We start from the raw sequence: 25258 nt of genomic DNA, 5'->3' as shown, positions 1-25258 counted from the left end.
GATTAAGCCAATTGTCTAAAATTTAGAAATTTGGAGCCTGGAAATATGGTTGAATTTCAGCCCCACAGCCCAGAGACTGTACCTGTGCTGGGCTAGGCCTTGCCTATTGCTGGTTTGCGTGATCTTCCCACTGAGATATTGTGGGTTTTGTTTGTTTGTTTGTTTGTTTTAGATTTTCACACCAAAAGGTAACATTGGTGGTTTTGTAGGAAAGTTCTCGAAAAGATTATGTTTTGTCACGTCCAAGTTTAGCACAAGAATCAGGCAACGGGAGATAAAGACTGAAATTTGAGGAAGGTTGAAGGCAAAATTGAACAAAGAGGCTGAGAGGAATCCCACCATGGGCATCCTTTCTTGTGCGGAGTCCCGAGTGTACTGGTTGAGCCCACACATCGCAGTCAGTCCATGACACATGCTGGTCTCCTTAGATGCGCGTATCACATTCTGCAAGCAACAGATACCAGGGAAGATACCTATCATAGATTTGGCATTGGAAGGGTCAAACTCACTGTCTACCCAGAAATAATGAAGTGTTACAATGGCCAGTAAGATCATTGCTTGATATTATTTTCACACAGAAATAGATCAATAAGGAGAAGGGTGCATGCTGTCTGAAATAAGGATACATTTCTGATTCTCTGCACATTGCACACCTGTATAGCTTTAGTGAATTCTAACAGGTGAACAGACAAATGTTAGTCACAGGTGTTGCATACCGGGCACCTCTCTCTATTTCCTACAATAGGTGAAAATAATTCAGTGGCCAGTGCAAGAATACCCAGAGAGGAAGGCATGAAGAAGTTTAGTTTGCCTGCTTAACATGGACCTGCGTTCATTCCAGTGGCTTTCCATTTTAAGTCTTCTACAAGTTGATATGTGGAGTCTGGTTCCCGTCATATCCAAAGAATGAAATAGTCCTAATGGTCCCTCCATTCTTTAAGAAGGATTTTGAATTCTACTTCAAGAAAATTATCATAGCCAATTCATCCTAAGCTAAATGTCAGGCTAATTTTGTTGCCTTTGATTATATTATCATTTCTGTGATTCATATCTAATTTATATTCACAGCAAATTAAATATATTTATTTCTAATTATTTCAACCAGAAGACATACATAAAAATGAAAATTACTCTGGCATTTTAACTATGCATTCATATGGAGTTGTGCAATTGGTACAGATTTCCCAAAAGACCCAACTTGGGAATGGGATTCTTAACTAATAAATATGTAAATAAGTGAAATATATAAGCATCCTTTCAGTGTAGTCTCTCTCTCTCTCTCTCTCTCTCTCTCTTTTGGTTTTTTTTGAGACAGGGTTTCTCTGTGCCGCCCTGGCTGTCCTGGAACTCACTCTGTAGACCAGGTTGGCCTTGAACTCAGAAATCTGCCTGCCTCTGCCTCCCAAGTGCTAGGATTAAAGGCGTGCGCCACCACTGCCCAGCCCAGTGTAGTCTTGAATGACCTCACTGGTCACATGGATGGCTGACTTCCAAAGCTGAACTCATGAACTCCATCTCTCCAAGAAATCTCTATCTTTCTGTCCCTGAGAGCACACCTTGTCCCCCAGTGGCTCTCTCACACTGATTTCATACAAGTACTATGAGCCCATAGCATTCATTCAAACACAGTTAAAACGTTCATGGAACCCTCTCTATGGTTCTCACTGTGCTCCGTATCTGTGTTTGTTTTCTTTTCTCCCCATTTTTATTACAAAATCAAAGATGTCTTACACTGATGGAGCTGTTTTGTGACCCTTAACCCATGGTGGCTTCTCCTTTCTCCTCTCCTGTACTTTCTTTTTTCTCACGGCCTCCCAAGCCCACGAAACCTAAACTCCACCTGTGTCTCTTCTGCCCAGCTATTGGCTGTTGGCATCTTTATTCACCAATCAGAAATAACTTGAAGTTAGGTGCTTTTTCAAAGACTCTTTCAAAATTAAACACTACAAAAAAATCACAAAGGATAGTATATTTGTCTTTCAATCATTTGAAATGTAAATAAAAATATATCGAATAAAAAAAAACCCCAATAATGTAAGCCATTGATCGCTGCCATCAAGTCCTCCTGCTTGTTTGCTTTGGAATTATTCCTTCCTCCTGTCTCAGACTTTATGACCAACCACACTTAGATGGTTTTTATGGTCTTCTGTTGCCTGATCTTCATTCATTTACTTACCAGACATTTGGTATCTTTTGTGTGTCAGGTTTCATCTCTCTTTCACATGCATTCACACACACACACATACACACACACACATAGAGAGACAGATATGCATTCACATAGACATACACACTCACATATGCACAGAGAGACAGAAAGATGCATGCACACACATACACATACAGACATATAGACAGACACATACACTCACAGAGAGAGACAGAGACAGACAGACACATGCATGCATGCATGCACACACAGACAGACACACACCTCCCCTAGTTGAATGAAGCTTTCACAGCACTATAATAGGAACTTTTTAATGTGTGTGTGTCCCTGTATAACTAGTACTCTGACCGCAATAGTTGTTGTGGTCAAGGGATCATTTATACAATTCAGAAGTTAGAGGCTGTGGGTTCAGCTGAGGCAGGTGAGGAGGAAGATATAGAATCCTCAATTTGTGGTCATGAAAAACAAACATGGAATAATCATAGTTGGGGTAGACTCATATAAAAGCTGGCTTCTTCTATGGGGAGCTATAGGTAGCTAATGGTTGTTGGGGGAGGAAGTGTCATATCCTCTGCTGGTGCAAAGTTGCCTGGACTCAAGGGAGTAATCCTTCACTGATGCTCATACAGGCAACCCGAATTAAATGCAGTGGGATTCATGGACAGACAGACAGACAAATGCATACACATACAAATGCACATGCATACACACAAACATACACATATGCCACATGAACATATGGGGGAGAGATCACAGCAGTAGAAGGAGATCTGTTGAGAAGAAGAAAGGGTTTAGAGGGAGCAGGGGGGAAAACAAGAGAATAATATGGGGTTAGAATTACATATACATATATATGTGTGTGTGTATGGAAATGCAAAAGAATAGAGTCATCAAAAAAGAAGTTTATATTCATCATGCCTAAGATCTGTTGATTGACAACATTCTTCATGACGTATTACCAGCTCAAAGAAATTCTTGAGAGTTCCCACCTACTCACGGTCATTAAGATGGAAGAAGCTGGAGATGAGATTGTGAGCAACGCCATTTCCTATGCACTGTACAAAGGTGAGTGGAGTCATCTCCCTGAGAGTACATCCTTGGAAGATAAAATGACTGCTAGATCAGGTGAACTTCCTTGGATGCACAAATTTCACAGAATAAGACGTTTTGGGTCACTAAAAGGCTGATCAAGCATAGCCAACGTACTCTGCCAGCAGTTGTTTCTAATCGTGGTTTCAAGTACTTTTGGGGTCTCAGACTCCTTTAAAAATGTTGTAATGACTTTGTACTTCCAGGAGTATGTGCACACGTGCTTCACATGCACACGTGTTCATGTGCTACACACACACACACACACACACACACACACACACACAAATAACTTTGAATTCAACTTCAGGGGTTCACACATCTCCTGAAGGTTATGACTGACCTCTAGGAAGAACAAGGCTTAGCTGTCTTAGAATTCCATTGAAGTGAACCAGCCGTGGTGGCACATACCTTTAATTCTAGCACCTAGGAGGCAGAGGCGAGTAGAACTCCATGAGTTCAAGGCCAACCTGATAGTGAGTTCCAGGAAAGCCAGAGCTACATAATAAAGCCCTGTCTCAAAGAAGTATTCCATCAAAGTGGAATTACTTGTATTAAATAGATACTAGTAAAGCCTTGCCTTTTAGGTAGACATACCTAACGAATAAATGCAAAGTATACAGAGAAAATCTGGGACCACATGGTGTAATTTAATCATTAGGCATTTATTAGAACATTCTTGTGCTGGTCAGAAGCTTGTCAATATTGATATTTATCCCAATAGAATTAGGTCTAGCTAAATACATAGATCTAGAACATATCAACTCTGGAAATAGCCATGTGTGCTATATTAGTTCCTTTTCTCATTTCTGAGGCTAAATATCTGACAAAAGTAGCATCAAAGAGGAGGACTTGCTTTAAATCATGGCTTTAAGGGAAGTAATCTACCATGGAGGTGACAGGCAGCTCTGTGGAGGTTGGAGCAGTTACCTAAGACTCCTCTCCTCCTCATATCTGGATGGACTAGGAAGAAGGGTTAGAGATGGTAGAGGCAGAGGTAGGTAGGTAGGTAGGTAGGTAGGTAGGTAAGTAGGTAGGTAGGTAGGTAAATAGGTAGATAGGTAAGTAGGTAGGTAGATAGGTAGGTAAGTAGGTAGGTAGATAGGTAGGTAGGTAAGTAGGTAGGTAGGTAGTTAGGTAGGGAGGGAGGTAAGTAGGTAGGTAGGTAAGTAGGTAGGTAGCTGAGTAGGTAGATAAGTGGGTAGGTATGTAGGTAGGTAAGTAGGTAAGTAGGTAGGTAAGTAGGTAGGCAGGTAGGTAAGTAGGTAGGTAGGTAGGCAGGTAGGTAGACAGATAGATGAGAAGAGAGAGAGAGAGTGGGGAGAGAAAGGGGCAGGAAGAGATTGGGTTGGAAGTTTGGCCTCTAAGACCTGCCTCATGTGGCCACTTCCTCTAGCTAAGTCTGCCTTCTAGACATTCCACAGCCTCTCAGAACTGCGCCAGTAACTAGAGACCAAGAATTCAAGTGCAGGAGACTGGGAGGAACCTTTCACACTCAAATCATCACAAATACATTGTTGCGATGTGGTTAATTATTTTGTAGATTTAGGTATAGGATAAATCAAATCCAACTTTTAGAATATAATATGGAGGCTCAATCTACACGCCAATATATCCTAGTTACACTGTATTCGCATGTAACAGAAAGATATTGTGTTCTGGGTTAGTCATTATGGACTCCAGGGCATACCCAATGCAGATAGAATGGGGACAGTAGAGACATGACAGTTTTGTCTGATTCCAGGGCTTCGATGAGTGGCTCTGACAGTTGGACGTAATAGCCTGGCTTCCTTATGTGTGGCCTGTTGGTCTGTACCTTTTCTTCCTGTCCCACTTCCAGCCTTCAGTACTAATGAGCAAGACAAGGACAACTGGAACGGACAGCTGAAGCTTCTGCTGGAGTGGAACCAGCTGGACCTTGCCAATGATGAGATTTTCACCAATGACCGCCGATGGGAGGTAGCAGAAGCCTTGCGGGTTATCCCTGGGTTAGTGGGGACAATGGTCTCAACAGGAGGCGGTCTATATCCTGTGACGTCATCAACTAGAATCTTGTTAATGGCTCTGTCCTGGTAAATCAGTTTTGTCCAGCCTCAATTTCCTTCCTTGTAGGATGGAATCATGATGCTGACATAGCAGGCTTCTTACAAACAGATAACACAGCCAACGGCTCTACTGTAGGCTGTCCTTAATGTATGGCCCTGTCTGATGTGGAGCTCTGGGTCTGCTCTCAGGAGGGGATGGGTGATAGGATGGGGACTGTTGTGGGATTATCGATCTGGTTTGACTAAAAAGATCAAGACAGCCCCTTTCTTTTGCCACTTCCTCACCCAGCTGAGTTCTGGTAACAGATTTTCCAGGGATGAGCTGTATGAAGGAAGAGTGGGACAGCTTTGCTGAAGACACTCACCTTGCGAGGTTCTTGGGATTCCCTGGGTCAAATGAAGTTGCATGTGTATTTAAAAACTATTCATTTCCAGCAGATCCCTTTTCTATATTTTCCATTTGATAAACATTTTAAGAGCCCGTGTATGGGCTTACATGCATCTAAATCATCCATTCCAATCAGCGTTGGAAACTCTGCTTAGGAGGAACAATTGAACCAGCAAACAGATCTACAAGGGTGCATCTTTGTTGTTAGGTTCTTCTGAATAGTTGAAGTTATTAAGGGCAGTGAGGACAGATTTGATTTTACACATGTATGTGTGGATTTGAAGATGTACAGAACTCAGTTTCCATCTTCAGAGGCCAGGTTAAAAAAACACTCTCAGACACACCACTGTATCATCAGGACTTGATGTACATTAACATATAATCAATCTTAATGATGGTAGTAGAAATGGTAATGGCTCATGAATTTTTGAGTTATTCATTCCTTTAGCAAACATTGTGTGGTGTTTGGTCTTTGCACTATAATGAACCCTAGTACACATCACAGGGCTTCAGTTAATGGAGGAAAAGTGTAAGTACAACTGCATTAATTAATTGATTCGTAAATGAATCCCTCCGAGGGGAATATTCTATTTAAATAAGGTCAGGTGGTAAATAAACATAGATACTTGTGGACATTATACATTTAATTTTATTACCTCAGATGAAAGTGGTTAGGGGGAAGGACATGAAGGTTAAGAGTTTGAGTGCTGGAGTAGCTATCTGTGTGTCCCTGGGCAAGGTCCTCAACTATGCTCTGGTCAGTTCTCTAGTACAGTACCAGGCCGGTGCCAACACATACTGACTTGCAAAAGTTAGCTGCTAAGTTTTCATAAATTAATGTTGTTGAATATAGTTATTATTAAAAATTGAATTGTACAACATAATTTGAAGAAATTCCATGAAAATAAAAAGTAAGACATAATTAAGGCTAATTAATGTCTTTGCGGATGGTGGAGATAGCTCAGTGGGCTGGAGCATTCCCTCGGCAAGCATGAAGCCCTTGAGTATGAATCACCATCAGTCACATAAAATATGCATATGGCTGTGTGTGTGTGTGTGTGTGTGTGTGTGTGTAAAATGCCAGCTCCAAGGAATGGACACTGGTGGATCCCAAGAGCTCACTAGCTACAGAAACTAGCCAAACTTCATGTTTAGTTAGAGGTCTAGCCTCAGGGCAATATGGAGGCGAGTGAGAGGAAGAGATGTGATGCCTTGCTCTGGCCTTTTCATGAGTACAATTAAGGGCACACACACACACACACACACACACACCTGTGCACATACACCTATACATACACACACACACCTGCACATATACACTTGCACACACACACACCTGTACACATACACCTACACATACACACACACACCTGCACATATACACCTGCACACACACACACACACACACCTGTGCACATACACCTACACATACACACACACCTGCACATGCACACACACACCTGTGCACATACACCTACACATACACACACACACCTGCACATATACACTTGCATACACACACCTGCACATATACACTTGCATACACACACACACCTGCACATATACACCCGCGCACACACACACCTGTGCATATTACACCTATACATACACACACATACCTGCACATATACACCTGCACATACACACACACACACACCTGTGCACATACACTTATACATACATACACATCTGTACATATATACCTGCACACACACACACACACACACACACAAACATACCTGTGCACATACACCTACACATGCACACACACACCTGCACATATACAACTGCACACACACACCTGTGCACATACACCTACACATACACACACACCTGCACATATACACCTGCACACACACACACACACACACACACCTGTGCACATACACCTACACATACACACACACCTACACATATACACCTGCACACACACACACACCTGTGCACATACACCTACACATACACACACACACCTGTGCACATACACCTACACACACACACACACACACCTGCGCATATACACCTGCATATACACACACACCTGTGCACATATGCCTACACATACACACACACCTGCACATATACACCTGCACACACACACACACCTGTGCACATATGCCTACACATACACACACACCTGCACATATACACCTGCACACACACACACACCTGTGCACATATGCCTACACATATACACACACCTGCACATATACGCCTGCACATACACACACACACACACACACACACACACCTGCACCACACACATACAATGCCTCCCCATCAACTCATGACTTTCTACTTATTTTAGAAATTATGTTTGGAGACTGGTGTTACTTCTGCTGCTACTGTCTACTGTTAGGCTTCACTTATGTAGGAGCCTGCTGTCAAGTGTGGGCCCACTATGTAGGACCCTGTCTACTAGTGGGAGCCTCCAGTTCTATTTCCAGTTCTTCATTCAGAGGTGTCACAGTCGTAGCTGAAAACTCACCACAGCAGGAGTACGTGCGTCATAGGACTCAGGCGACACTGCATCAGGGTGTGTGTTTCTCTCAGAGAGCTTTTGCTAAAGATTTTTCAGGCTTGCTTGAAAACACAATGAGTAGCTGTAACACTACTTTTCACATTGTGTTGTTACACTTGATTAAATTAGATGGCGTTTCTAAACAGCTTGGAACACTGGCTCTTACTAAGATCTATACTATTATCCACTTAAAGAAAATTTGAAAATGACATTACGCAGTGCTTCACAAGGCACATAGCAGTTTTCCCAGCCACTCACATCAACCTACAGCAGAGGTGATCTCATTTTGTTGACGAGTAAGTCCGAGCACCATAGATGTTCCTGGATGGAGGCTCCTGGTGGTGTCTGGGGGAGGGGGCGCTGCTCTGAGCTTGAATCTCTGGTAGAGTGTGACCTGGGTTATCTCATCTGTTTTCACTGAGCAGAGCAAAGCAAACTGAGGCTTGGAGACAAAAGTCTTGTTCTGACTCATTGAACTAGTGATTGGTAGAATCAAGGTTTGCAAACAAATGTGTGTGCGCTCATGTGCCACATACACACAGTCTCTCCTTTCCTGTACTTAAGAGATTCATTCTCAGGATGGTCCTAAGACCAGTGACAGTATAACCAAGAAACTCCCTACCTAGTGGCGTAAACTGCTACATTCTGTCTCAAGCTTGCTGAGTAAGAAGCAAGGTTGATCGCCAGCAGTCTGCTGTAGCAAGTCCCCAAGTCTGAGAACCACTGCCCCATGCTGTCTGTGTGGGACCAATGGGAAAGCACACACACACTTAGAACGAAATGGAAGATAGTAGGTGTAATGGACACAAGCTTTGAGGACAGTGGAGAAAGTGTAGATACCACTCTTCCCAGATGAACCTTTTACCCAGAGAGATCTAAAGAGTCGGGGATCCCCAAAGGGAACAGGAACTCCACAGAAATAGCAGCAGAGTTGACTAACCTGGACCCTTGGGGCTCTCAGACTCTCAACCACTAACCAAAGAACATACACGGGCTGGACCTTGGCCTCCCTGCACATATGTAGGAGGTGAGAAACTTGACCTTCCTGTGGGTTCTGAATAACTGGAATGGTGGCTATCTCAAGAGCTGTTGCCTATGCTTGGGATGTGTTCTACTGGCCTCTGTTGTCTGGCCTCAGTGGAAGAGGAAGCACCTAGCCTCGAAGAGATTCGAAGTGCCAGGTTGGAGGGGATATTCAGGGAATGGCCCACCCACTCAGAGGAGAAGGGGAGGGGGATGCGGGAAGGACTGTGGGAGGGCGTGCCTGGGAGGGGGCCAGTGAGCAGGTTGTAAAGTGAAAAACTAATAATAATGATAATGATAATGACAATAATAATAGTAATAATAAATTTTAAAAAACAGTGGAGGACCCAAAGATCCCTTAACAATTTCCCCTAGGGAATATGCAAATGTAAGTAAACAGCATTAGGCAGATATGAAAACACTGATGCTGCCATTACACTAGGGGCCAGACAAGGAACCGAGGGAGTGAAGTAGCCTGCTGTCGTCGAGGAGTCATGGATTCAGGGGGTGCCAGAGGGCCTGGGCTCTGGGGGATAGATTCCATAGGCTTCTGCAGGGGGTTTCCCTGTTGTCAGACCTTGTGCTTTCCACTTTTAATGCTTAAAATAAAGTTGTGGTAGCCCTTTGGATCTGTGAGTGCTGGCAATGAAACTAACTTGTAATAAATATCATGGCAGCCATATAATACACCTAAAAGTTGATACAGAGCAAACCTACTGGATTGTGGCTAAAGGAAGCACTGGTCTTTCTTAGACTCTTAGGAAAACTAGACAATGGCTTCTGCCTATAATATCAGCCTTTGGGAGGCTGAAACAGGAGGATTACCATGAATCCAAAGCCAGCATGGATTATGTGGTGAGTTTCAGGCCAGACTGGATTACCAAGTTAAGACCCTGTCTAAAAATAAATAAGAATCAGGATTCTTGGGAGAGCTCGGTAGGACCATTTTTACCAGACACTCAGGACACATGGACACAGGTGGCCAACACCTAGCATTCTAGTGAGTTGCTGCTGTGTCACCACCCCCCCCCCAGATATTTGCTAGACAGTATGTGGTTTGATGGGTTCCATTTTGGCAATTGTCTGAGGACTCTGTCACTGTAGGGAAGGTTGGAGTTTACCTAGGAAGGGCAACAGAGCCCATAGTGTGGACAGGCAGCACTGATGCTGGCTCATTGTATCTACTGTAGACTCCCACTGTGGCTTCTCCTCCTGATGCTCTTTCTGCCAGAGTCAGTTCCTGACCCACTTCATGCTTAACTGGGCATGCTATCTCCACATCAGTATATTCACATTCAAAGTGTGTTCCCACACTCAAAGGCTCCACTGTGCCGCTTTCCCATCTAGATGCTGAAAAGATGAATTTCATTGTCAGAACTGAATGGAGAGAGAAGCAGAAGATGCTAGGATTTTGTGGCTGGAATGCAGAGGCACTTTGTGTTCTCTTTGTTGGCCTTGGGGTATGAGCTCTCTCCTGCTCTTTCTTTTTAGTCTGCCGACCTTCAGGAAGTCATGTTCACAGCCCTCATAAAGGACAGGCCCAAGTTTGTCCGCCTCTTTCTGGAGAATGGCCTGAACCTGCAGAAGTTTCTCACCAACGAAGTCCTCACAGAGCTCTTCTCCACCCACTTCAGCACCCTAGTGTACCGTAACCTGCAGATCGCCAAGAACTCCTACAATGATGCACTCCTCACCTTTGTCTGGAAGTTGGTGGCAAACTTCCGTAGAAGCTACTGGAAAGAGGACAGAAGCAGCAGGGAGGACTTGGATGTGGAACTCCATGTATGTAACAGTGAGGCTATCCATTTGAATTCAGTTCTCTGCTTCCATGTTTCCTATTCCCAGAATTCAGTTCTCTGCCTCCATGTTTCCTATTCCCAGAATTAAATTCTCGGCCTCCATCTTTCCTATTCCCAGAATTCAGTTCTCTGCCTCTATGTTTCCTATTCCCAGAATTCAGTTCTCTGCCTCCATATTTCCTATTCCCAGAATTCAGTTCTCTGCCTCCATATTTCCTATTCCCAGAATTCAGTTCTCTGCCTCCATCTTTCCTGTTCTCTTCCCCATTTCTGTAAAGCAGCTAGAAGGATGCTATGTATTTTCACACCATCTTTCCTAAAAAAAAAAATTAAAGACACTTGGAAACTTTCCCTCTGTATTGTGCTAACCCCTGGCTGTGACTTAGTTACATCATTTCTAGATCACAAGGCTTATGTGACACATTTTCCAAGGCTGTTTGATGGGGACAAGGACTAACAGATGGCTTCCTGCTCATATGCCAGCCTGCTTATGAAAATAGCTCCCTGGTGTGCAGGTGAAAGAGTGAAGGACTGCCAGTAACTCTTCTGTGAAGAAGTGGAGTAGTGGATATTTCCATGAGAGAAGATGTGAATCCCCCGAGATTCCTTTTTTAGTCCAGGCGGGTCTGGTTCCACCAATAGCATCAGTAATTATTATCAACATTTGCTCTGGTTAGAGTCCAGCACTGTGTGAGTGCCCCAATTTCTCCTCATTTAGAGGAGACAGCTTAGGGGCACAGGGAAGTGAGTCCCTGCTCACACACCATGGCCACCTGCTTGGTGGTGTGCCTCCTAGTGGCCTCTTTCTTTTTTGACTTAATTTCCTTACCCTCTTAAAGAAAACACTTTCTCAAATTCTTATCTCAAGAGTTCTTCTGGGGGAACCCAAACTGGATCATTATGATGTGTAACTCTGAGATTTTTAAGTCTGTGTGTGTGTGTGTGTGTGTGTGTGTGTGTGTATGCACACATGCTTGCAAGTGCATGTGTTATGCAAATGAGCTCAGTGTGTGATGGAACTGAAAATGTAGATCTTCTACTTGACATTTATTTATGTTAAAATTTTTGAAACACAGTAACTGGGTCTCATATGTGCAGTTTAGAGTTTGGTAAAGTCAACAAGGGAACTGAAGGACACGCAAATCCATTTTCCATCCGTCAAGGTCCCTTGAAAGATACAGAATCTTAAATATGAACTAGGACTGCAATCTTTGAATACCAGTCCAAAGAAATAAGCACATTTTTACATGGTGACCATTAGACAGAAGCCACAGGAAGGTTAGATTTATTCTGAGTGCTTTTTTGTTCCTAGCTGAGAGACTGATCTACAAGAGGGAGAGTAGCTGAAGTCATTCAGTCTTTAAATTGTTCTTTGCAACCTCCCCCTTATCCCTTCCTGTAGAGTTGTACTTTGCCTTTTGTGATAGATGAAAGACTTCCTGTCAAGTCACACCACCTACTGAGGGCTGCATGGAGCTATGCCGATCAGACCACCGAGCTGCTAAAATGGACTCAGCCCCAAGCTCCAGCGGTCTCCAAAGCCAGTTTCTCAGGCTTCCTGACCGCCGCCCCTTTCACTGTTAGAATGATGTACCTAAATTGGGTTACATTTGCATGTGATGACCCGCTGTTCTGACCCCTGGCAGGACGCATCTCTCACCACCCGGCACCCCCTGCAAGCTCTCTTCATCTGGGCCATTCTTCAGAACAAAAAGGAACTCTCCAAGGTCATTTGGGAACAGGTAAATGTCCAGTTCCATACTGAATTGGGGCCAAATACATGCTGTGTTGTAGGAATCTGGTCTAACCTATACTCATATGCCTGATTTAGAATTTGGGGCATCTGGTACCCAGGACAATGGCTGTGCCCCTGTTTGCATGTCCTTGGGGGTGTCCCTAGGATGGGTGGTCCCCAGAAAGGCATCATTTAGGGGTCCTCCAGCACATTCCTGCTCCCCACGTGTCTGTGCATAATTTTCCCCCAAGTATAAGAAATATATTGAAATGTAACTTAAGAAATTCATTTCTAAGCCTTTACCTCACTTGCACAAGACCTTAGGTTTGATCCCAAGTAGTGACTTATAATAAGATTAAGATAAAAATAACAATTTCTAGCTTTATTCCATTATGGACCAGGAGGTGTGTGTGCGTGGGGGGGGGGGAACTTCTGTAAAAATTCTGCCTTGAAATATTTGTTGAGAATTTTCTTGCTGTTTTGCTACATCACTATTTCTTTAAATAAATCTATGGACACCTGAGTTTCCATCTCCACGTTAGCCCTGACTGCTGGATTACACAGCCTGTGTCGTGGCTGTTACAACATGATAATATTGACATAATGGGTCAACCAGGCTTCCTGCTGCTAGAAGCTTAATGTTTTGCAGTATCTACCCGAGTATTTTCTTTTATATGCTGATTCCACATGCAAGGCTATGAAGAGTCAGTTTATTGAGGTCGGAGTCTGCTCCAAGCTCATTAGGAACTTGACTGAATCACCGTGAATAGTAGACTTTGCCATTTCCTGCTTGTGTACATTTTTCAAAAGTTAACATCGATGTTAGCACTTCAAGGGATTACAAATTAACCAATATCTTCCCACCCTGTCCCCCAAAAGACCAAAGGCTGTACTCTGGCAGCCTTGGGGGCCAGCAAGCTTCTGAAGACCCTGGCCAAAGTTAAGAATGATATCAATGCTGCTGGAGAATCAGAGGAACTGGCCAATGAGTATGAGACCCGGGCAGTGGGTGAGTGCACTGTAGTGTATGCCAAGACATCTCAGCCAGAGGGCGTGGGGATGAGGGATAGAGGGTAGGAGAGGCTTTTTTAAGTAAGGAGAGGTAGAGGATCAGAGATGGGTGGGAGGGCGGCATGCCAGGTGTTGAAGGCAGCTGAATTCCATAAGCATTTATCAACACCCTCTGCATTGAAGGGCCCCATCGACTGTGTGTGTCTTAAAAAACACCCATGTAGTGAGGCTCACATTTGGACAGCTTTCTATATGCCTCTGTCTGCCTGGATCCTGATGCCCAGTCTGTTCAGGTTTTGACTGGGGACAGGCAGGCCATATCTCGTGTCTGCCAGCTGATCCCAGTTCTGCCCTCCCTGATGATACAGAGTTGTTCACCGAGTGTTATAGCAGCGATGAAGACTTGGCAGAACAGCTGCTGGTCTACTCCTGTGAAGCTTGGGGTGGGAGCAACTGTCTGGAGCTGGCGGTGGAGGCTACAGACCAGCATTTCATCGCTCAGCCTGGGGTCCAGGTAAGAAAAATCCAGGCCCTGAAAGATGTACCAAGGAATGGGCTATCAGTTGCATTAAGAAAATGACATTAAAAATCCACATTTTTCAACCTGTGTAAAAGACATTGAGGGAGTCCCTGGGTGACAAGGTGAATGACAGTGACACATAAGTCTTTGTGGAAAGTCTTGCGTCAGGAGATGGTACAGGAATGCATCAGTCGACTTTCCAGGACTGTAGCAAAATGCCTGAGGTGATCAACATAAAAAGAGCAAAGCTTTAGTTTGGCTCACAGTGTTTGGAGGTTTTAGTTTATGGTTGGTTGTGCCCATTGCTTCTGGGTTCATGATGAGGCAGGATGTTATGGCCAGAGCATGGGATAGTGGTAGACATTTACCTCATGACAGCCAGGAAGCAAGTGGTGAGAAAGAGGAGGAACCAAAGTCCTTCAACGGTGTAACCCGCAATGGTCTAAAACCTGCCCCTAGGCTTCAGCCTCTTAAAGACTGCACTGCCTTCCAAAGTGCCTTCCACTGGAAACTATGTCTTTAGGGTATGGACCTTTGGAAACTATTTAAGACCCAAACCACAATGCAATGCGGTTTTTGTCGTTGTTGGGTTTTTTGTTTTGTTTTTTGTTTTTGATTTTTTATTATTGAATATAATCTTCATTTACATTTCAAATGCTAAAAACTTTCTCAGTTTACCCCCTCCCCCAAAACCCCCAACCCCTCCTCCCACCCCCTGCCTCCAAGTATATGCCCTTCCACCCGTCCCACTCCCACCTTCCCCACCCCTCCGTTTCCCTTTGTTGGAGCATCTATTGAGCCTTCACTTACCCAAGGACCACTCCTCCCACTGATGCCCGACAAGGCATTCCTCTGCCACATTTTTGGCTGGAACCATGTGTACCCCTTGGTTGATGGTTTAGTCCCTGGGAGTCTTGGGGTGTCTGGGTGGCCGACATCATTGTTCTTCCCATGGGGCTGTAAACCCCTTCAGCTCCTCCGGGTCAACCTCCAACTCCTCCTCCTGGACTGGGGACCCCATGCCCAGTCCAATGGTTGGCTGCTAGCATCTGCCTCTGTGTGTAAGGCTCTGGCAGGGCCCCTCCAGAGACAACTGTAACAGGCTCCTTTCGGTATGCACTTATCATCCATAATAGTGTTGGGGTTTGGTGACTGTTTATAGGATGAATCGCCAGGTAGGACAGTCTCTGGGTGGCCTTTACTTCAGTCTCTGCTCCACACTTTGTCTCCTTTATTGCTCCTGTGATTATTTTGTTCCCTTTCTCAGAGGAACCAAAGCACCCCCACTTCAGTCCTCCTCCTTGAGCTTCCTGCGCTCTGAATTGTAACTTGTTTATTTTGGGCTTTTGGGCTAACATCCACTTATCAGTGAGTGCATACCGTGCGCGTTCTTTGTGATTGGGTTACCTCACTCAGGATGACACTTTCTAGTTCCATCCATTTGCCTAAGAATTTCATGCATTCATTGTTTTTAATAGCTGAATAGTACTCTATTGTGTATATATACCATAGTTTCTGTATCCATTCCTCTGTTGAAGGATATCTGGGTTCTTTCCATCTTCTGGCTAGTATAAATAAGATGCCTAGCTTTGCCAATTTGATATACTATAGAATCACCTAGGAAGAGTCTCAGGGAAGGATTGCCTAGATCAGTTGACCGGTTCAGTGTCTGTGGTGGGTTTAACTGCCTTGTGCCTCAGTCACCTTTGTTGGCGTGGGAAGGCTCAGCCTACTATGGGTGGTGCTATTCCCTAGATTTGGACCCTGGACTGCATAAGAGTAGAGAAAGCTAGCTGGACACAAAGCATGAATCCACTTTTCTGCTTTTGATTCAGGATATGACATGACTTGCTGCCCTGAATTCCTGCCTTGACTTTCCTGCTGCGGCGGGCCATAAGATGGATGTGAGAGATAAAATAAGATGCTTTTGTCAGGATATTTTATCACACTGACAGAAATGAAACCAAGACACATGGCAAGGAGAAAGAATTGTTTGGGCTTTCACAAAGCAAATAGTACATTATAATGCTGTCTCTGGGTCCCCTGACTGGGTGTTGGTCTATTGAAGTAGATGTGAGATGATGGGCCTCAGTTTCTCATCTGTGAAGTGGGCATAGTTGTCTATACTAGTTATCTTTCTGTTTATATGAGTTATCTTAAGTTACCTGATAGAGGCAACTTAAGGGAAGACTTGGGCTCACAGTTTTAGCCCAACAGAGTAGAGTTCATAGTAGTTACATATCTCATCCCTGGTGGATAAGAAAGCAGAAAATGGGACTAGGAACTGGGTTAGGCTATTATTCTAAGAGGCCCATCCTCAGTGGGCCCATCTCTACTAGACAGACTTGAAAATCACCCCAAAACAGCACCACCAGCTAGGGGCAAGGTGTTCACGCCCAGGAGCCTGTAAAAGCAGCGGTAACAGTGGTTGCCATGGTGATACCATGGAATTCTACAAGAAAGGGGAGGCCAGCAGAGTCAGCTGCTTCGCCACAGTCATTATGAGTGACAGACAGATCATGAGATGGGTGAAGTTCATCCTGAGGCAAGTTTAGCATGCAGCAGCTTATAACTGTGTTCACAGTCGCACTGAATGCTTGAGTCTGACCAGGTAGAGAGACGCAGACGAGCCATGCCGGTTTTGTGTTTCATCTGCACCGTGCACATGGAAGTGGGCACCATTCGTTTTATCTTGAGGGCTCATTGTTCAGAGAGGTTGCTAGGCTATTTCCCATGCTTGCTTGCTAGGAAGTTGTAGCACGGGGATTTAATCCTCTGCGGATTGCCTCCTGCTTCGGACTTTGCATCATACCAGGTGGCCAGTAAAGAGACCTCAGATGAGGTGCTAGTGTAGACTGCTCGCCCCGGGGGTGAGCTGGAGGTGGTTAGCAGGCAGTGAGCTGTGGGAGGAAGGAGAAGACATGTTGTGATAAGAGGAGCTGTGTCCCTGGGAGTTCTTGGGAGTCTCTGGGTCCCCTGTAGAGTGTTCTGCGAGTCCTGGGGTGTTTACAACTGCAACATGCTACTTGCAGGGTGCTCTTTCTGGGGTCCATCTTGCTCCTTCTTGGCCAAGCATACATCTGTGGGGCACCAAGAGAGCGTAGCAGGGTACACAGGAGAAGCACTTGGCGCCTGTCATCCTTTCTAATAGGAGAGGAGGCACAGGTCTGTGGGCATAGCACACCAGTCGCAGTCTCTTACTGGACCTCAGCTCTCCCCTCCTCTGCACTCTTCATGCCAAACTCCCTTTGGTTGGCTTTTCCCCAGCTGTGAGCTTTATTGTTTGTTGGTTTTGGTATAGTCAGGCCCTTATCTATTTTTTGGTAGCAATGTGATGTTTTTCATCTCCGCCATCATGGAAGCTCTTTCTGCCACACCTTTTGGGGGGCAGTACAGAGAGTTGGGGGTTGTCTTCGTGCTTCCTATCTTGCTTTTACTTCAGCCTCTCCTCTCCTGACTTGCTTTCAGCTTCCAAATAGAAGCACCCCACCTGCCTCCAGCCAGGAGCCCGGGGACTCAGCAGGCTGCCTTGGCCCTGTCTTTGAACTTGGTGTTCCCAAAGAGGAGGGGGCTTGAAACGTTCTTGTTTAAGCTGTAAGCTTACACAGATATAAACTAAAATAGTTACAAATTCGTAGGTTTGGTGAATTTTCACTCACATAACCATCTCTTTAAAACTCATAGAACTGAACTTAGAAAAAAAAAAGATGTAAAAATCAAACAGAATTGTAGGTTGTCTCTTCACTCCTTATAAATACCCAGACAATATCTGTGAGATGAAAGACATGGATGTAGGGGTTAGATGTTTCGGGAGTGTTCAGGGCTGAGGAGAAGGACCTTGCCCTGTCCCCCATATACTTACATCAATAAGGATTTGTGCTCTGTCTCTGTTTCCTTCTAGAATTTTCTTTCTAAGCAATGGTATGGAGAGATTTCCCGAGACACGAAGAACTGGAAGATTATCCTGTGTCTATTCATCATCCCCCTGGTGGGCTGTGGCCTCGTGTCATTTAGGTGTGGACTGGGGCATCTTGTGTGTGATCACCTGTGTGTGCTTGAGCATTTGTGTAAATGGAATGTTCACTGTGGCATCTGTGTGCTTAGTCTGCCATCTTCCCTGGCTTTTCCTGGGTTGGGTTTCACGCAGGTGGTCCTGAGGTTGTCTTCAGTATCTGAGTCTGAATTTGGATTCTCTGATCGCAGAAGGGGGAGGGTGCTGAACTTTGGCTGGGTCAGCCTTGGGATCCAGTTTTGTCCTGTCTATTCCTTGTCTATGGTAGGAAGCAAGCCGTGGTTCCTCTGTGTGTGTGTGTGAGTGTGTGCAAGTGCATGTGTGAGTGTGTGAATGTGAGTATGAGTGGCTGTGTGTGCACATGTATGAATATATGTGTATGTGAGCACATATGTCTGTGTAAGTGTGCACGTATGTGTGAGTACACAAGTATGTATGTTTGTGATGTGTATTTGTGACTGTGTCAGTGTGTACAAAGGTATCTGAGTGTGTGAGAGAGTGTATGTGTGTCAGTGTGTACCAGTGTGTGAGAGTGTATGTGACTGGTGACACTCCCCTGCCACTGACTCTGTCTAGGAAGAAGCCCATTGACAAGCACAAGAAGCTGCTCTGGTACTATGTGGCCTTCTTCACGTCGCCCTTCGTGGTCTTCTCCTGGAATGTGGTCTTCTACATCGCCTTCCTCCTGCTGTTTGCCTACGTGCTGCTCATGGACTTCCACTCGGTGCCACACACCCCTGAGCTGATCCTCTACGCCCTGGTCTTTGTCCTCTTCTGTGATGAAGTGAGGCAGGTAGGCAAGTGCGGTGTCGTTCTTTCCAGGGAGATGTGGATAAACGTCTTCTCATCCCAGATGGGACCCTGATTCCACACAAGGCTAGTTTATGGAGCTGGTGAGTTTATTGGGGTAACTGACAAGAAAGTAGGTGACCCAAAGGCATCAACGTCATCAAAAGCCCACCCAACGACTCATGGAAGCTACATCACAGGAGCTCAAAGCCTGATTTGTGAGCAAATTTCTCCACCAAAGAACCTGTCCCCAGCAATGGTTGATCGTTCAGTCTCCTGGGATGTGCATATTTTGGGATCTTTCCTTCACCATTGAATCCAAGCTCTACCCCAGGCCCCATAGGGCAGGGGCTCACTAAGTGCTGTAGTTAAGGTTTTACGGCTGTGAACAGACGCCATGACCAAGGCAAGTCTGATAAGTGACATTTAATTGGGTCTGGCTTACAGGTTTGGAGGTTCAGTCCATAACCATCAAGGTGGGAACATGGCAGAATCCAGGCAGGCATGGTGCAGGAGGAGCTGAGAGTTCTACATCTTCATCTGAAGGCTGCTAGTGGAAGATTGGCTCCCAGGCAGCTAGGACATTGTCTTAGTCAGGGTTTCTATTCCTGCACAAACTTCATGACCAAGAAGAAAGTTGGGGAGGAAAGGATTTATTCAGCTTATACCTCCACACTGTAGTTCATCACTAAAGGAAGTCAGTACTAGAACTCAAGCAGGTCAGGAAGCAGGAGCTGATGCAGAGGCTATGGAGGGATGTTTCTTACTGGCTTGCTTTCCCTGGCTTGCTCAGCGTGCTCTCTTATAGAACCCAAGACTACCAGCCCAGGGATGGTACCACCCTCAAGGAGCCCTCTTCCCTTGATCACCAACCAAGGAAATGCCCCACAGCTGGATCTTATGGGGACACTTCCCTAACTGAAGCTTCTTTCTCTGTGATAACTCCAGCCTGTGTCAAGTTGACACACAAAAGCAGCCAGTATAGGTATTAAAGCCCACACTGCAAGGCCCTACCTACTCCAATAAGGCCACATCTCCCAACAGTGCAGCTCCCTGGGCCAAGCATAAACAAAGCATCACATTGAGGTAGCAGATGCTGAAGAAATGTATGTTGTTGATGAAGGGGGCGCTGTCCTGACCCACGGTGGACAATGTCTCAGCAAGTCCTTTTAGATTCATCTGTCACTTACTAGTCTCTTCTAGCTCTGGAACCTTAAAACACACCCATTTAGCAAGTATTTGCTAGCTACACAACTCATGAGGTATTTACAGTTTACAAAGTACTTGGCCCAGGGGGTGGAAGAGATTTGAAGGGGAAACATGCTATCTTTGCCCTTATAGGGCCCTACTAATCTAAGAACATTGAGCTGGCTTATGCTGTGGTGCCAACTCTCTCTGATAGACCTCTATGTGCATTTTCTGGGACTCCTGGGTTTTGAGGAACTCGGGGGTCCAGTCTGTTTATTCTTAGCATGGACGTGTCTGAATCAGTTATTGATGTCTGCTATGGATGTGAGGGCTGGCAGGGGTTTTGGTGCCAGTGCCCTATGTGCCTGTCTTCATGACTAGTAGGTAAGTGATGTGGAAGATGGTGGCATGTCAGCAGAGGTGGAGGAAGAAAGCCCCAAAACATACAGGTTGGCCCGAGTACCAGTGTACTGACCATAGTTCTGGAAGGCGGAAGTCCAACGTGAAGGTGAGGGTTGGGTTGGCCCCATTTAGTACTGTGAAGGAGACTGTTCTGCTGTGGTGTTCCCTGGCTTCTGCAAGTTTTCTGGCCATCTTTGTCACTCTGAGCCTGGTGGATGTGACACTCTGACCCCCAGCCTCATGTCCATATGGTGCCCTCCTTATGTGCAGGTGCGTCCTAATTTCTCTGTTTCCTGGGGACAACAGTCATGTTGGATCAGGACTCCATCTCGACCTGTCAGCTCCATCTGCAGTGACCCGATTTCCGAACAAGGTCACATTCCCGGGCAGAGGGCTGAGGACTTAAGTCTAGAGGTACAACTCAGCCCTCAGTACCTCCATCTGGCCTCTCTCCCTGTGGCCAGCCTTTACTTCCAAGTTTTCCTTCTGGCTTGTGATGTGTCGATAGCAGAGTGGAGCTGAGGTATTCTGCATGTGATCATTAGAGCCAGGGGGATTCTCAGCATTCAGGGAAGAACTGCTGGACCAGAGGGTCACTTGGCTCATGGCTGATAGGGGATTAAGTCATGAGGATTGGATGGTGAGCAGTGAAAGGGACAGAGAAGGAAAGAGGCAGGGAAAGGGAGGAGTTGCAAATACACAGTGTGCAGTAATTCAGTTTCTTTGTTCTTTGCACCCTTTATGGGTGCATTTTCTACTGAAGAGACCTTTAAGAGAAGTGGAAACCTGGGTCAGGTTGTCTCCTCTTGTACTGACCTCATTGGGTTGTCCTCTGAGCTCCCTAGGTCCTGACGCGCTCTGGTATTCCACAGAACAGCATCAAGCAGGGTCATCTGCTTTAGATGTTCATTTGCTGTGCCTATCTGGAGCCAGAGTTGCTATTGTCATGTTGTTAAAAATGTGTGTTCGTAATACAAGGACAGGACAAGCAGGGTGCTCGTAAGTCACTCCTGACGGCCACCATGGTCATGGGACTACTGAGGCCAGAGGTGAGGCCAGAGGAGACACACAGAGGGAGCCTTCACTTTCTTCTGAGCAAAGAAACCCAGGTGGCCGTTCTTGGAATGGCAGACAGCTGTGAAGGCTCTGTCCTTGAGGAATCTGACACTAGAGGGCGCTGTTTCCCTTTGTTTCTGCAGATTCCTCAACTGGCTTGTCTCCTCCAAGGAAAGGCTCTGCAGGCTTGTGCAGTCTTGATGGGCCAGACTCACTTAAGGCTGTTAGGGGGAACCCCTAAACAGGACATTGACTCAGAAACCCAGGCTCCCAGTGAGGAATGATGCCCCTTGCCCAGAGGGAAGATGCTCACAGCTCATTTGGGACTGCTGACCTCAACAGTCCCCAGTGCAGATAGATACAGTTGTTAACTGACTCCTAGTGGAGCTAAGCAGGCACTGTGGGTGTTTGTTTGTAATGTGGTAAGCGCCACCCTGCCTTTTCTGAAAACTCCTTCACTTCTGAGGCTATCACGGGTGTGGGGAAGAAATGGGGGGGGTGGTAGTGGGGTGGTGAACACATCCAGGTACCTCAGGAACACAGCTTAGCTTTGCACTCCTCCCCTTAAACAAGAGGCTTCTCTCCATTAAGAGCAAAACAAAACAAACAAACAAAACCCCAAATCCTTTCGTCCCTGTAGTAGCATTCTTGTGGTCCAGGACTCATTTGTGTATTATTCCTGTAATACAGTCAGGCTTCTGAAGTCACTCATGCAAGGACGGACTGGGGTTGTACGGATCAGTGTGTGCCAGCCTCCCAGCAGGAATGAAAAGGAGAACAGGTGGGCAGGGCCTGTGCCAAGCCACTCTCGTCTTCTGAAGCATGGAGTAGCGAATACATTCTGCTGCCCTGGGGATCTGCACTGCCCAGATAAACGGATGCTCCTGTGTCCTCTCCAGGGCCCTAACCTTGAGCCAGTCTCCTCAGAGTGGACCATGGTCTGACCCAGGCTGCCCAGACCTGGGGACTTCACTGTTCCACTGTGGCCTAGCAGCATTCTCCTTCTTTGGCTACTCGAGCTGTGCGCATCCTGCATCTTAGGTTGCAGGATTTCAGTGGATCTGAGAAACGCACTATTGCCAGGATGGGCACCTAAGCCATCCTGTGTAGGCTTTGGGGTCAAAGACAGAAAAGGCCACAGGCTATCTGAGTCACAAATAGATTTGGTGGGTGAGTTCCTGGGAAGATTCTGACATGAACACGGGAGTCAGAGTCACACCTCACTGAATCTGCTGTCCCCTATTTGAGCTGCCCCTGGGGTCTGGTCTTCAGGTTCCCAGTAGCCAGATTCTGAGCAAGTAGACAGCTAGGTTGGCATTCTTAAAAACCAGCATATGGAGCCTGTCTTCCTTAGGGTTTCATTGCTGCGAACAGACACTATGACCAAGGTAACTCTTATAAAGGACATTTACTTGGGACTGGCTTACAGGTTCAGAAATTCAGTCCATTATCAAGACAGGAACATGGCAGCATCCAGGCAGGCATGGTGCACGAGGAGCTGAGAGTTCTACATCTTCTGAAGGCTGATAGGAGAAGACTGGCTTTCAGGTGGTTAGGAGGAAGGTCTCATTGCCCACCTCCACAGTGACATATTTCCTCCAACAAGGACACATATCCTTATAGTGCCAATCCCTGGGCCAAGCATACTCAAACCACCATATAGCCCAATTAATAATCTTTCCTCCTTGTATACATCTTTTAAAAGATTCCACTAATCAAGTTGTTCTGTTGTATATGCCAGAAATAATGTGTTTACAGTAATTATACAACTCTATTGTGTGACACCTGGATGACACTTTGTAATTGAGTAGGGCATAGTACACAGCTCCCCGTCCATGGTCACCTGATGTTCCCTGTTTTCCCACACAGGTCACATTCATTCCCTGTGGCTACATTTTTTTTAAGGCATGGGAGAACATAGCCCCCTTTCTTGGCTCTGATGGCTACACATGTCTAAGAGAGCAGCTATCTTTCGGGTCCCCTTGGATCAGTGGGGTTCTGGTAGGGCTCCCCTGACACCAACAGTCTCAGAAGTGCCCTGGGAGAAACTGAGTAGACACTTACAAATCTAGAAGAGACTGGTGTCCGTGATGCCCATTGCTCTGTCCATCTCTTGCTGCAGTGGTACATGAACGGAGTGAATTATTTTACCGACCTATGGAATGTTATGGACACTCTGGGCCTCTTCTACTTCATAGCGGGTATTGTGTTCCGGTAAGTGGCTCTTGTCACCTTCCCAACTTCAGGCGTAAATCTGGGACACCTCAAGTCCATGGATAGGCCTGGCTTGTCACTTCATTCCCCATCAGAGGTCATCATGAGACCCCATTGCCTCTGCCCTGGGGAGACACAACTTGGCCACCATAAGTTTCTCCTCACTCTGGGTTCTTCACAACTCCCCTTTTTGTTTCTTAGACAGGTTTTGGGGGACATAATTATGATTCAAGGAGAGGTCACTGGGGATGTTTGGTGTCTTCCAATGTTAGTTAATTTTGGCCCACTTAATTGAAGGTGCGTGTGACCTTGGCCAGTATGCTGGATCTGCAGTCACTTTTCCAGGTATCCATCCCTCCAACCTCAGAGCTAGAGTGTGTGAGAAGACAGCTAAGTCTAAAACGATCACCAAAAGCCCTAAAGTGAGATAGGGAGGCGGCTCAGGCAGCCAGGTGCCTGCCGCGCCCGCATGACAACTGTGTTCACACCCACAGAAGAACCCAGTAAGGGATAACAAAACCCACTATTTCCTGAACCCAGGGCTGGGGCAAGATGGGCAGGTGGGGGAGCTCACTGGCCAAATCAGTGGGCCCTGAGTTCAGTACAGGGCCCTGACTCAAAAGTGAAGACAGAAAGTAGTGGAGTTAGACAACCCAATGTCTGCCTCCAGCCTCCACAAACACGTGTGTGTGTGTGTGTGTGTGTGTGTGTGTGTGTGTGTGTGTGCATTAAACTTGGAAATGTTGTTCTCCATCCCACAAACTCTCCTTTTCTCTCCACAGGCTTCACTCTTCTAATAAAAGCTCATTGTACTCCGGGCGAGTCATTTTCTGTCTGGATTACATTATATTCACCCTAAGGCTCATCCACATTTTCACCGTTAGCAGAAACTTGGGACCCAAGATTATAATGCTGCAGCGGATGGTAAGAGCCAGCGACCCTGGCGGGTGGCCTTCTCTTGCTGTGCTCGGAGTCCTTTGTCTGCAGCATAGCTTGGGTTTACTTTTTTTTGGGGGGGGGAGGCGGAGGGTTATGTTTTTGACATAGGCCACTTCCAGGGGAGATTTTAGGAAAGAGGGCTCTAAAGAACCAACAGTGTCCATGCATCCTGCTGCCAGCAAGTTGCTGGGGCTTCCAGAGAGTTCACACTTTGCATCATGCTTCCATTTGAGCCTGAACAGCTTGCTCAGAATGGAGAAAGGGAGGGGGGCTTTGATGCAGGTTTTATGGCTGGGGTTGTTCTAGTTCTAGGAGGTGAACATGCTTCTCTAGCAATAAATGGGGGGTCAGATGCTT

General features: G+C 45.9%; 1 protein-coding gene across 1 annotated transcript in view; it reads left to right on the top strand.

Annotated features, from left to right (window-relative positions):
• Trpm8 (transient receptor potential cation channel subfamily M member 8) overlaps positions 1–25258 on the top strand; it is a 72572-nt gene that overhangs the window by 22199 nt on the left and 25115 nt on the right. Inside the window, exons 9-18 of the mRNA XM_052192727.1 lie at positions 3133–3235; positions 5100–5218; positions 10728–11018; positions 12682–12777; positions 13650–13779; positions 14150–14295; positions 18203–18315; positions 18890–19106; positions 23871–23962; positions 24745–24886. Coding sequence (XP_052048687.1) covers positions 3133–3235; positions 5100–5218; positions 10728–11018; positions 12682–12777; positions 13650–13779; positions 14150–14295; positions 18203–18315; positions 18890–19106; positions 23871–23962; positions 24745–24886 — 1449 coding nt within the window. The remainder of the gene's footprint in view (positions 1–3132; positions 3236–5099; positions 5219–10727; positions 11019–12681; positions 12778–13649; positions 13780–14149; positions 14296–18202; positions 18316–18889; positions 19107–23870; positions 23963–24744; positions 24887–25258) is intronic.

Source organism: Apodemus sylvaticus, chromosome 9 (genome assembly GCF_947179515.1).
Source record: "Apodemus sylvaticus chromosome 9, mApoSyl1.1, whole genome shotgun sequence".
NCBI lineage: Eukaryota > Metazoa > Chordata > Mammalia > Rodentia > Muridae > Apodemus > Apodemus sylvaticus.
Note: the sequence above shows the minus strand (reverse complement) of the source record. Positions and strands in the feature narration are given on the sequence as shown.